Here is a 12,267-nt window from a genome sequence, read left to right as displayed (position 1 = left end):
CGCTCTTCCAAGATATTTTACAACAATGTTCTCCAAAGTGGCTTGCAATAAGGGTTTCAAATACTATTCTTTGCCTTTAATAATAAAAAAACCAATTTTATATATAAGAGAGTACTTCAATGAACCCCCCTTCAAAAAAGATTGTATAATAGTTACAGATGAAAACATTCCTAGCAAATATTTTCACATTAACATATTAAAGGGAAATGGTTTTGAAACATTTCTTTTTTAGAAAGAACAATGTCGAAATGTGAGTTCAGGAAATGTTTTACCTTTCTTGTCATCGAAGTACAGTGTCTGTTGAGCTGGATTTGACCACTGGAGGGAGGTGTTATCATTTTGATCGACCCGGCAGGTCAAATTTGCTGTTCCCCCTTCAACAACCGTGACGTTCTGTGTAAGTGGAAACTGCCCTTGGCTGCCTGAGGAAGGAAGGGAGGGATAGAGAAGGGAAGAGAATAAGAGGGAAGAGGGAAAAAAAAAAAAAAAAAAAAAAAAAAAAGAGGATTTAAGTTGTAGAATTTAATTTATTGCGGCAGCTTGCCACACATGACAGAGCCTGAATTCAGTGTGAGCTATTTTGACCAAAGAGAGGCAGTACAAGAAATTGAAAAAAAAATTATATTCACCATATATTCTCTATATCTGAGAAACAGCTAGATTAATTATGAAACAGAGATTTTTCCCTCCCTCTCCCCCCAACCCTGTAAGTCATACTAATTAGTTCCAAAGAAATCCTCTGCAATTTTATCTCCTCAGACATACTCATACATCCACCATACGCCTCTGCATAGAGTCCATGTACTACATACCCACACAGATGTCTCAGTATAGATAATATAATAAAATGGCTGTTGAAAGCATCACTGAAAGCTTAACACAAAGATTTGCATAGAGTTTTTAAAATAGAGGGACAGGGCAGCCTTGACTCGCTGTTTCTGTCTATGCTTTTTAAAGAACTCTCAGGACGATGCTTTTCCTGCCTGGTTTGCAAAGTTGTTGGAGAGCAAATGTACTGTGAATCGATGCATCCTCTGTGAGGGAATAGAATCTGATCTCATATGAAAATGGAAGTGATGATGTAGTAGGTCTCTTTCACATCTGTGATTCTATCCCAGAGCATTATGAATCATATTAAGTGCTTGCTGAAAAGTCACTGGGAAGATTTCCAAATACCTCTACACAATACAGGAGCAGTATCACCCAGGCTCATGAATCACAAGCATTTTCAATGACATAGTTAGACCAAAGTGTTTATGTATTGTGAGAATAACACAGCCCTTGTCAAAGAGCACAACACATTCTGACAACCAGTATACCAACAAGGGAGCACAGTAAAAACATGGAAATAATTTTTAACGTGGGTGAGAAAAGAAAAGTTCTTAAGGAATAAGCAAGACACATCATCATCTGGGAGATATATTAATTTATTCAAGGATATAATGCAAAATAAGGGCAATCCAATAGTCTAAACCAAACATAAGCTTCTTTCTTCCCCTCCTCTCATACAGGTCCTATTAAAGCAAGAAGCACTCAAGGGTAGGTAGAGCTGCTAGCATAATAAGTATAATACCAAGACTGACACTCAAGTGGGATGTGTCAGAAGTGAAAAATCTCTCTACAGTCCTACAGAAGTGAACAAGCTCATAGGCATGTCATAAGTACATCAAGGAAATTATATATAAATATCTACTAATTATACCAATATAGAATCACAAATCCAGCATAGACCCTTCACAGAAACATCCTCTTTCAGTGGCTCTCATCAGAGTTCATCAGCTACATTAAACAGGCATGCCTTCCATATGGAAGGCATAATAATACAGAAATCTATTATCTAGTATATAGGTTTTCAGATGAGCAGAGTAAGGAATTACTAAATAAAAGATTAACAACTGAATTTCTACTTGACCTGCTGAATTGCCAGAAAAGTAATTCTAGCCAGGTTTGGATAGCTGTCTATTTCCCTACGTAAAATAATTTTGATGGCCTTAGGCGAGGTACGTAAGCATCTATGTCACTGACACCATTAGTTTAAGTAGCCTAACACTGTCCACTGTCTTGGCATAGAATAAATAAATAAATAATTTCCATCAAAACATAAATCTGAATAACTGGTATAATTTTTTTGTATAAATATCAACTTCACGCAGATGTCTAAAGATCAAAATTTACTATGTGCTGATGTTTGCTATAAGCAGGTATTTACTATCAACAGGATAACAGATATAGTAAATAAAAAGTAAGGAATATTGACAATAACACGGCTAATTTAAATGCTTCAAACAATAAATGCCAACATTGTCATGACATCCTCTGTATCTGACACTTCATTAATCAAACCCTGCTTCTTGAAAACCACACGTTGAGAAATACTTGATGAGTGAAAAATCATAAACAAGGACAGAAAAAAAAAAAAAAAAAACAGAAAAGATTTGTCATTTCCTTCCATTTCTCCTCTTTCAATTCCAATGTGTCAAGGAACCTCAAGATATTGTATAAATTGCTTATCGCTTAAATTACAATTTTAAAAATCGAGAAAAATGCACACAACCTGTTATTACTTCCACTAAATTACAGGCATCTTAGTAAAGAAATAACCTTCCAAAGCATGAGTTGTGGATAAAAGGCTACGTGGGCTAAAATATTTTTTGCATACAAGAAGCATTAAACAGAACCTAGCACTAGAGTTTAGCACAGTGAAATCTGTCATTTACCCTGAAGACCAGGAACGGAAGATAGTTTCATGAAGAACTGTTGTAGTGATTTAGGACCCTATTAGCATGATTTGGGAGAACTCCCCAGAATCACCCAATATTCCCTTTCTGATATTACAGTTCTTATCATGGAGATGTCAGTGCACATGCAGTCTACCGTTTGCTATTGTCAAGTAACAGACTTATTTGACCAGAAGAGTGTTTAGTAGGTAAACTATTCTGATCAACCATTTAAATGGAAACTGTAAATACCATCATCTGATGTTCTGGAAGCAAGAATTAATCCAGCATATAAAAGTGAAAACAAAATGGAAAGAGGGAGCCTGTGAATAACAGAGAAAAATAGACAAAGCAAAACCAAAATAATGGATATTGCACACCTCTTAATGAAGACCAAAATTACTAGTAAGTGATGGGAAAACCAAGATGAAGAGACATTTATGCAATTTACTTAATTGTTTGTATCAGCATCTAACTTGGGTTATTGAAGTAGGAGCTTTGGGGTTGGAAGAACTGCAGAAAGTTGTAAAAGCCTATACAAGACAGATGAACATTAAAAAAAGCATCAATATCATGCTGTCTAACATAGCATTATAAGTGTCAAAGAAGTGGTTTTATGCCACTGAAGATTATATCAGATTCCTGGGGGGACTGGCAGTATTTTGTGGGAGAGGTCTTTTTTTCTGTTAAATAGGTAGGTAGCGTGTGGCCAGGAAGTATGCCAGAAAAGCTGCCAACCCATGCGAGCACTCAGTGGGATGAAGAACCCAGGCCATCAGTGACATTGTCAAGGCATCCTCTGCCACTTTTAGGTACCACCGTTGAGCTGCAGGGGCAGCAGGCTACTGCTGCAACACAGCAACCCACAGCTGGAGGCCACTGACTAGATTCACAAAATCATTCCTCAAACAATTTGCTTTGGAATAACCCTTGTGCCTGGGATAACTTATTACCACTGGGAAAAAAAAAAAAAAAATCATACTCATAGCACTTAGTACATTGGTTCTGATACAAGTGAAATCAAGAATGATTGGTGATAAGCCTTCAATAAGAAGGCCAGCTGACAGGCCCTGCCAGACTGGGGCCAAGACATTGGAAGAAGCAAAGTTTTCATCTTCAACAACTGGATGTTACCAGAAACCGATTCTCTAGTATGACCAGTTCTTAATATAGTTATTAAACTCTCATTTCTTAATGGGCACCATTTGTAAATTCTTTCAGAAAATAGTCATCATTGTTTAAACAAGAAAACAGGATTTTACTCCTAGTCTGAATTAGTCTCACTGCAGCACCTAGCATGCACTGGATCTTGTCATATCTTTTTCCCTGCTCTGAAGAGCCCTCTATTATCAAATCTCTCTTTCTTTGGTGGCACTTAGAGACTGTGATCATATCACCCATTAACCTTCTCTTTGATAATCTAAATAAATTGAGCTCCTAAGTCTGTCTGTAGAAACTGTGTTTTTCTAATCCTTTAATTAGTCTGTGGCTCTACTCTGTGCCCTCTTCAATTTGTCATCTTTTTTTCTGAAGTGCAGAGCCCAGACCTGTAAACCCCACTGTAGCAGTCACAGAATGAAAAAAATACAAAAGTGATACCACTTCTCCACTGGCACTTCCTAGTCTTGTTTGCACACCCGAATGGGTCCCCGTGGGCACAAGGTCATGTGGGGATCCGACTTTGACTGATGGTCTACAATGATGCCAGTGGTTTTTCCCAGACACCCCTCCAAAGACAACCTCCCATTTCACTTCTCCTACTGTAGCTCTTCAATGTATATCCCTACGTTTCACTGCACTCAAACCTAACTTTCCCTGAGCCCAGCGACCTGTGTTCTTCATTATTTCATATATCCACAGTCTTTGTGACATCTGCAATCACTGCTGGTAACAATCGTTTCCCACACAATTGTTCCTAAAAAAACAACTCTGAAAACCATCCAAATAGTTCAGGACCAACAACTTTTCCCTATGTAGACAAATGCCCAGAAATGTAACTGTTCACTGGAGAGTTCTTATTTATCATTACACTTTCACCCTATTTTTTCAAACAGTTCTAATCTGCTTAATGCTCGTAAGGTTGGTTTTGACTAAGTTTTGATTATTACTCATAATGTCATGCTATTTCAAGTCAAAGGCCTTACAGCAGTCAAAAAGATTTTACAGATTACAATTACTTTTCCCAACATAATCTTTAAGAAGTCACAAAAAATATTAAATTTGTCACGTATTAATTTATAAACATATTTTAAAAACATAGTGAAAAGAAAGTTAATTCCTAATGAAGAATGATTTTAAAATGGAACATGATAAAATTTTCTCTTAAGGCAGAAAATTTAGCTACAAACTAATATCAATGTTTCCTTTAATGGTGGTGATGTCAGTCAGACATAAACCTGTTAAACTAAGTGAAATCTCTGATTTTAAAATCTCAGATTTTGCAAACACTTGAAAAAAAAAATTCTAAATCTATCTTTGACTTCTGACATGACCTCAGGCAACCCATTTAATCTATACTTTGCTAACCGATCTATGTAAAATAAATATCAATGCTTACTCATCTTGTAAAAAGATTTGGATTTAAAAGGATACCATATTTTTTCCCATTTTTTATATATGTTTCCACTTTTTCTCATCTGATTTCAGGCCATACTGCTGCTGATATGGAACACAGCAAAATATACTTATGGGGAGCAGGGTCTCAGAGCAGTGTTAAAATAAATGCTTTCATTTGAGGTTGTGGATGAAAACTTTATTACTCCATTTCTACCCACCCATCTTGCTTGCTTTCTTCACAGGAAATGGTTGGCAATGACACTTCTACGCTCCACCAGCAGGTCAGGCACCTATATATCCACTACAGTATATACAATTACATACCATTCCAGGATCAAACCTTCAGGAAAGTCAAACAATTTTTCTGTCTGCGTTATATTGATAAAGAAAAGGTGGGGGAAAAAAGTACTCATGGCCCACATTATAATTCCCTTGTAACTGAAGTGGAAGCAAGAAGTAACATTGGAAAATGCTACAAGATTATATGAAGCTAAATTACAATAAGCAATGAAGCTATTGCAAAGAGAAGGTGGCATCTAGGTATCACTGTCACCACGCTGTATCCCAAGTCCCTCTGCTCATTTTAGGAAGCTTTGTTAGCAAAATTATTTCAACTATTTTGACTAGATGGAGCTATAGTTAAGTATATTCTATCACAGGTTGTTTTTGCAATACTATGTGGAGGACCAACACTGCTTTCCAGTAGAACTGACAGGCTTATGTCTCATTAGCCACAAGCTGTTTTCAGTCAAGAAAGGCTTTTATTTGTTCACCCAAAAATCATGGCTCAACTGCTTTTACAGATTCTAAACCCGATTTTTCTCTCAGTATGCAACAAGACTATGCAGAATAATTATCATCATTTGGTCCAGCTTGGAAACATTCATCTCTTTAGTTCATCTCATGTTTATTTGTTTATGTTTAGTTGTTTATTTTATTTTATTTTTTTAATTAAAAGGAAAACTGTTTAATTAGTTCAACACTTTCAGGTTATATATTCTAATCAATTTACAAGGCTAACTATGAATGTGACTTGGTGGCTGTAAGTAATGGGAAAACATAATCCTCTCTTTACTTTTGTTTCTGCAGAGGTCTGTTTTTGTAGGAAACAGTTATGTTGCAAGTGATGAGAGTTTCACAGTATCAGTGCAGCAAGCTTTCCCTCCTCATGTCAAAAGCTGTAAAGAGAAATGGGTGTGGAAAGGAGAGACTGTACAAGAGGTGACAGGAGTAAGTTAGCAATCTTTTGGCACATTTGTTCTACATTCTCCTGTGAGCCTGCCCAGCGTCCTGTGAGGTAAATGAAGTTTATCAGCATATGTGAGGGAAAGAATAGAGCCAAGAGTTATATTAATTCTCACACTGAAAGCCTATAGAAGAGATTTATCCTTTTCAGTCTTGACTAGAACCACAAGGGCATGGGCCTTTTATGTGATACCTTTATAGCATGATGTCAGCCGAAACCAGAGTCCATTAAAAACGTGCAAAAGTACATGAGAGGAAATAAAGAAAATATATCTTGAGCAAATTATTTTTCAAATCAGATTTTTTAATATTGATTTCAGTAGGACCAGGTTGTAAAGAAAAACAAAAAACTGAGCAAATATTTGGGTGAGGAGCAAAGCAACTTACTAATTCAAATAGCAGCTTGCACCTGTAGGGAGAATGAATGAATGAATTAATTTTGGCTTTTTTTTTTTTTTTTTTTTTTTAGTTAAGGAACTAAAACATTAGAAACAAAAGCCAGCATCATGAAACCTCTAAATACACCAAATCAGTTTCCTGGCTTTCTCTCTTAATTTAGATATGAAATACTGCAAACATTTCTCAAAGGTGAAGTCCTGTTAGCTTGTCTTTATCTAGTTTAAAGAAAAACAATACTGTGAACTGCATTTCAGCAGGCATAAATTGAGGTCTCCATTACTGTGCAACTAGTGTTTCTTTTAACTCTTCAACAGGAATTAATCCCCTTCTCTGTTTTGTTTTTTTTTTTTCTTTTTTTTTTTCCAGTACAGATGCCATACAGAAGGTTAGTATCCTGGAAATTTTGAAGGAGGAAACTACAGAAGAAGTTGTTTACCCTATTATTTTATTCCATTTCTAAGAATGGTCTTAAGAGTGTTCTAAAATATTGACTACAGATTAAAGAAGATAGTTGAACACTTAATACATAACTATCAGCTTTGCTTTATTACAAAAGACAAGACAACAATGTGGCTTGCATGCTATATTCTATTCATACAGCAAGAAAAGAAAAAAGAAAGAGAAAATTGCCTGAGCATAATTTCATATCCAGAGAGTCTTTGGGTCAATTGGCCTTTCCTAACTTGCTGTCTTAAATGGCAATAATTTAGTCATATATCTAGATAGCATATACTTTTTAGAGTTTATCCCTGAAGAAAGTGTCCTGTAAACTGTTTGCTCACTGAAGAAATGTTTGAAAAAGAAAGAAAACAAAGGAAAAAAAAAAAAAAGAGTGCTCTGGTAACTGTTACATGCTTCAGTAACAAAAACACTTGAAATGAAAATATCAGTTAATAAGAGCACTGCAGAAACTTACTATGGAATGACAGAGTTTTAGGAGAGAGAGAAGAAAAAAATTAGAAAATAACTATTACCCTCAAACTCTTCATTCAAGGTCACTGGACTCTTTAAAATGTTTAAGCAATTACTAAAATAAACTGAAGGAGAAGAGCATGCTGGTACAGCTGCTGATTTCAGAGTATGGAACCGATATTAGATGGCAATAACAGAAAAGGAAGAAGCCTTTGGTCCTTCTTTTACTTCCTGTGTTTCAGGTGTATGTTTCTACAACAGCACCTAACTAAAAATATCACTGATTTGGACTATATTTCAGTGAAAGAGATTGCAGATATAAATTTGACAAAATTACATATTGAAGTACAAGTATTCTACAAAGACAAACAGGAAAAAGTGTCAGAGAAAATGGAATAACAAGTATGCACAAACAGTGTTGTTGCCTAGAAATCTCATATAAATGGCTATTTTTTTACCCTTTTCAGACTATCACCATGGTATTATTTGCTTGTGAAAGGAGAAGAGTATCCAGTATAAAATTATTTTTTCATTTATTCATTTTGAAAGGAGAAAAAGGCACTCATCTCCACCATGCTAAATTCCTGATGGAAGTTACAACCTCCAAAATAATTAAAGCAAACTTCGTCCTCCCACAACTATGATAGCAGACTGCTGAATTTTCCGGTTTTCATAAGTGCAAATATTGTTTAGAGCTTTTTGCCACTTTTAGCTTTAAAGTGCTGTGCTCAATTCTTTGTGCCTCAAGAAACTGTAAAGCCCTTTTTCTTTAAAAGCAGGAAGGTACCCGATTCTAAAATAAAGAATAAGCAATTGGGCATTTTCACTTTTTTGAGGAGCTGGGACTTATTGTTACCACATTTCTATTCCTAATCTGCAAAATGAGAATAATGGCATTTTCTTACTTTGCCTTAGTGCTTCAAAAAGAAAAGGCACAAAAATACTACACAGAAACCTGATAATAGGGTAATGGAAGAAACACACAGAGCTATAGTGGAGACAACTATACATACACATTGAAGCCTATCAAATCTACATCTTGCTACAAGGTTAGAACATACCATGTGCTTTCCTCTCCCTCAGATCCAAGCATTTCATCACACTAACTGTTACTTCTTGCAGTTAACACAACTTTCAAAAGTAAGGCAGATCACTTTATCATAAAAGTCAATCTAGAACCTCCACTGGTTTAAGTCAGTACCAGGCACTATCAACTTTACATCAGTTTTGTACTTTGTCCATTTGTGCTACTGAAAGTACTTTCTGTTACAATTTATTATTTCCCTGTTCAAACTTCTCCTCTGAGTAAATAATGAAATTAAGTTCTTGACATGTCATTTAAAAAGAAAAATTAAAGAGTTGTAAACACATAACTTATCAGACTTATAAGGACTGACCAACAACCACACTACACAGGGTTCTTGGAGGTGCACAAGCAGGCAGTATAGCTCAGGGCTTTGACTTTGTCTTTGCATGAATGTGGTCTAGTGCTTAGATGCAAGTTTAGGACAAATGTGACTTACCCACAAAACTGAAGATAGGGCTCCAAGATTTTCAGAAATAGAATAATATTTAGGAGGCTTAAGGACAAACTGAAATTCATATCTTGGAAATGTAAAGCACATCAACATAAACAAAGTAAGGTCATAAGCTAATGGTACTTTATCTACAGTGAGTAATGAAACTAACATAGGTAAAAAAATTAACTTCTAAAATATACTTCCAACAGAAATATACATGATGCTCAAGCAATATTAGTCCCTCTCAAAAAAAGTGACTTTTGCATAGAATAGAGGAAAGCTCCTAGGTTGCCCAATACAGGCCTTCCAGTCAGCCCATACAGCTTGGATTTGCTAAGTCTCAGTTATGTACTTTAGTTCAGCATCAAAAGTAGTTAATACAACCAGACTGTTATCTTTATTTTTTATTTAGGAGTCTCAAAAAATGACACAACAACCTTTTGCTTGACCACCACACCACAACCACAGATTTGGATGCAGCATTTTGCCTGAACAGGGCTTTCTGGTTTTTTGTTTGTTTGTTTGTTTGTTTGTTTTGCTTTGTTTTGTTTTGTTTCTTTGTTTTTGTTTTTTGTGTGTGTGTGTGTTTTTTTTCCCGTGTGTTTTTTTTTTCTGTCTGTTTTTTTTTGTTGTTGTTATTGTTGTTTTTGTTGTTTTGTTTGGTTTTTTAAAATTAATTGTTTACCTACAATAAACAATCAGTTAAAAGTATAAAATATTCTGCTTTGTATACCCCTCTCTTTCACTGTGGAAAGTTTCCTCAGAATAAGAGTCAGGCAAAAGGAATAATAAGCAAAATCAAGAACTTCAAGAAAAAGATCCCATTCTGCTCACATGCACATGAGTCTGAACAGTTTACCCAAATGGCTACAAAAGGACAAGAAGAACTTAACATTGCTGATTTTTCTAAGATGACTGTAACAGAACCAGGGTTGTGTATACCCAGCGTCTTATCTGTACGCCAGCAGTTCTGTAGTATGCGTGCCAAGAAAGTAACATACAACACCAACATAATTCTGATGTGCAGCAGGACAATAGAACCATCTGAGCCTAAACATCATGGGAAGAGTTATATCAGTTTAAAAGTAAGGTATACAGCTACACATGTTACCTGACTTATGTTGTGAGTTCTTTATCTAGCACGTCAAACAACTATCAGGCAGATGTTTAGAAATGATAAAACAATTTAGAATACACTGTCCATGTAATTTGAGTACAATGTATTAATACAAACGATTCATTAGCAAGTACTTATAATGGTTCTAAAACTGACTGCAAAGAAATGCAATCTAAAGAACACTGTTTTCACACATTTTCCATCCTTTCTCCATACATGGTGTTATATGATATATATGGTGATATATGATAAATATCACTCCACAGTGAGTGATAACTCATTGCAAGACACAAATGTTTGGTACTGTGATGGTATGACCCAACCTTTTGCCCTCTTAAAGTCCCCTGCACTTCAACAAGTGCAAAAAAACCCCAACCAAACAGTAACAAGTGTGCTGATGCACTCCAGCCTTGCACAGCATGGTTCTCCTTTGGAGAAACAGTCACAAGGCCTGAATGAGTATCTTCTGTGAGTTTTTCTTTTGAGTTCTGTCTAATCAAAATATCCTGAAAATTATAAGATCCAAAGGCTTACATTTTTATCTGAACTTAATGCAAACTGTGTCTGCTAGTTAAAATGCATGTGATTAACCTAAGTTCTTTTTACTTAAATACAAAAACAACAACTACTTAAAATGAGATCAATGTGAGTCTGTAGACATATATTTTAATACTCTTAACATTAAATCTTTTCAGTATGTAGAAAGGAAATATTGGGAAAAATATCATTAAGCAATGCCCAAAGTTTACAACAAATAATCACTGATAATCTTCTCTCAAGCACACTCCATCCAGGAGTTTCACAGGTAAATAAGGGGAGTAGGGAAGAAACTAAAATTATCAACCACAGTTCTGCAACTATTATAAATAGGGGAATATAATATTTCTCAAAGAAAGAATTATTAGAAAGATGAGACAGACACATAATTTCATTAATATCCTGACAGTCAATTATTACAGGCTCACAAAAGCATTTTATCTTCCTAGAATGCCTTTGACTTGTTGGTAATCAAGACAAGCAGATGCCTCTCCTCTAGCAGCAAGAACACTTGAAATGAAAACAATTAAAAAATGAGAAAACTACAGTCATATTGAGAGACGTTCACAAGAAGACAAAGTCACTCCCCCAAGCCTAGGTTGAGGTATCAGCCTAGTGCAGGTGTTCTGAAAAATGCTGCATGGGGTTTTGGACTCTTTAAATTCATGTGAAGATTCAGCCCATCTAGGATAATGCAGACTTTGGGATCATGTTTTTGGGGTCGTTTGAGAGGACTTTTGGTTTGGTTTTGATAGAAAGGGGAGAGAGCTAGGTTGCCACACCATTTTGTATGTTGTTTTTCCAGAATGTGCTAGTATGGATTCACCCAAAACTACAAATAATCATATGCAGAACTTCAATATGGAGCATGCCACAAGGCAGCACAGCAGTAAATGAATGCTTTCCACAGACTTCCTGAATCAGAGCTGCAGGTTTTCACCATAATCCTATGTGCTTCGTTCTTTTTTCTGTGAATTGAGTGTTTGCATAAGCTGTTAAATGCTAACAGATGTCAGTGCCTGCTCAAACTGTGCACCGGACATTTGCAATTGTTGTTGGATTCCTCATGCTACAGTCACGTTGCTTGTGATTCCTTACAGCTTACAGTGCCTAGCACTGTCCCAGGTGATCACCTCTCCACAGGCTGCATGTATCACCCCTTCATTCAAGTCAGATACACAGCTGATCTGCTTGCAGAACCTGTGTTGATATCTCAGATACTTCAGTAGCCTCATCACAGCCATTCCCACAACTCTACTCTGTT

The 12,267-nt window shown here is 35.9% G+C and overlaps 1 protein-coding gene across 1 annotated transcript in view; it reads right to left on the bottom strand.

Annotated features, from left to right (window-relative positions):
- Nucleotides 1–468, bottom strand: part of LOC103778039 (cell adhesion molecule 2-like) — a gene marked incomplete at its 5' end in the record, with an annotated part of 62,127 nt that extends 61,659 nt beyond the window's left edge. Inside the window, one exon of the mRNA XM_008945607.1 lies at nucleotides 273–468. Within this exon, the coding sequence (XP_008943855.1) occupies nucleotides 273–468 (196 nt within the window). The remainder of the gene's footprint in view (nucleotides 1–272) is intronic.
- Between the last annotated feature and the right edge of the window lie 11,799 nt (nucleotides 469–12,267).

The sequence above is a fragment of the Merops nubicus genome, unplaced genomic scaffold (genome assembly GCF_000691845.1).
Source record: "Merops nubicus isolate BGI_N331 unplaced genomic scaffold, ASM69184v1 scaffold12348, whole genome shotgun sequence".
Lineage (NCBI taxonomy): Eukaryota > Metazoa > Chordata > Aves > Coraciiformes > Meropidae > Merops > Merops nubicus.
The sequence above is the reverse complement of the archived record's forward strand: the minus strand, read 5'-3'. Positions and strand labels throughout refer to the sequence as shown.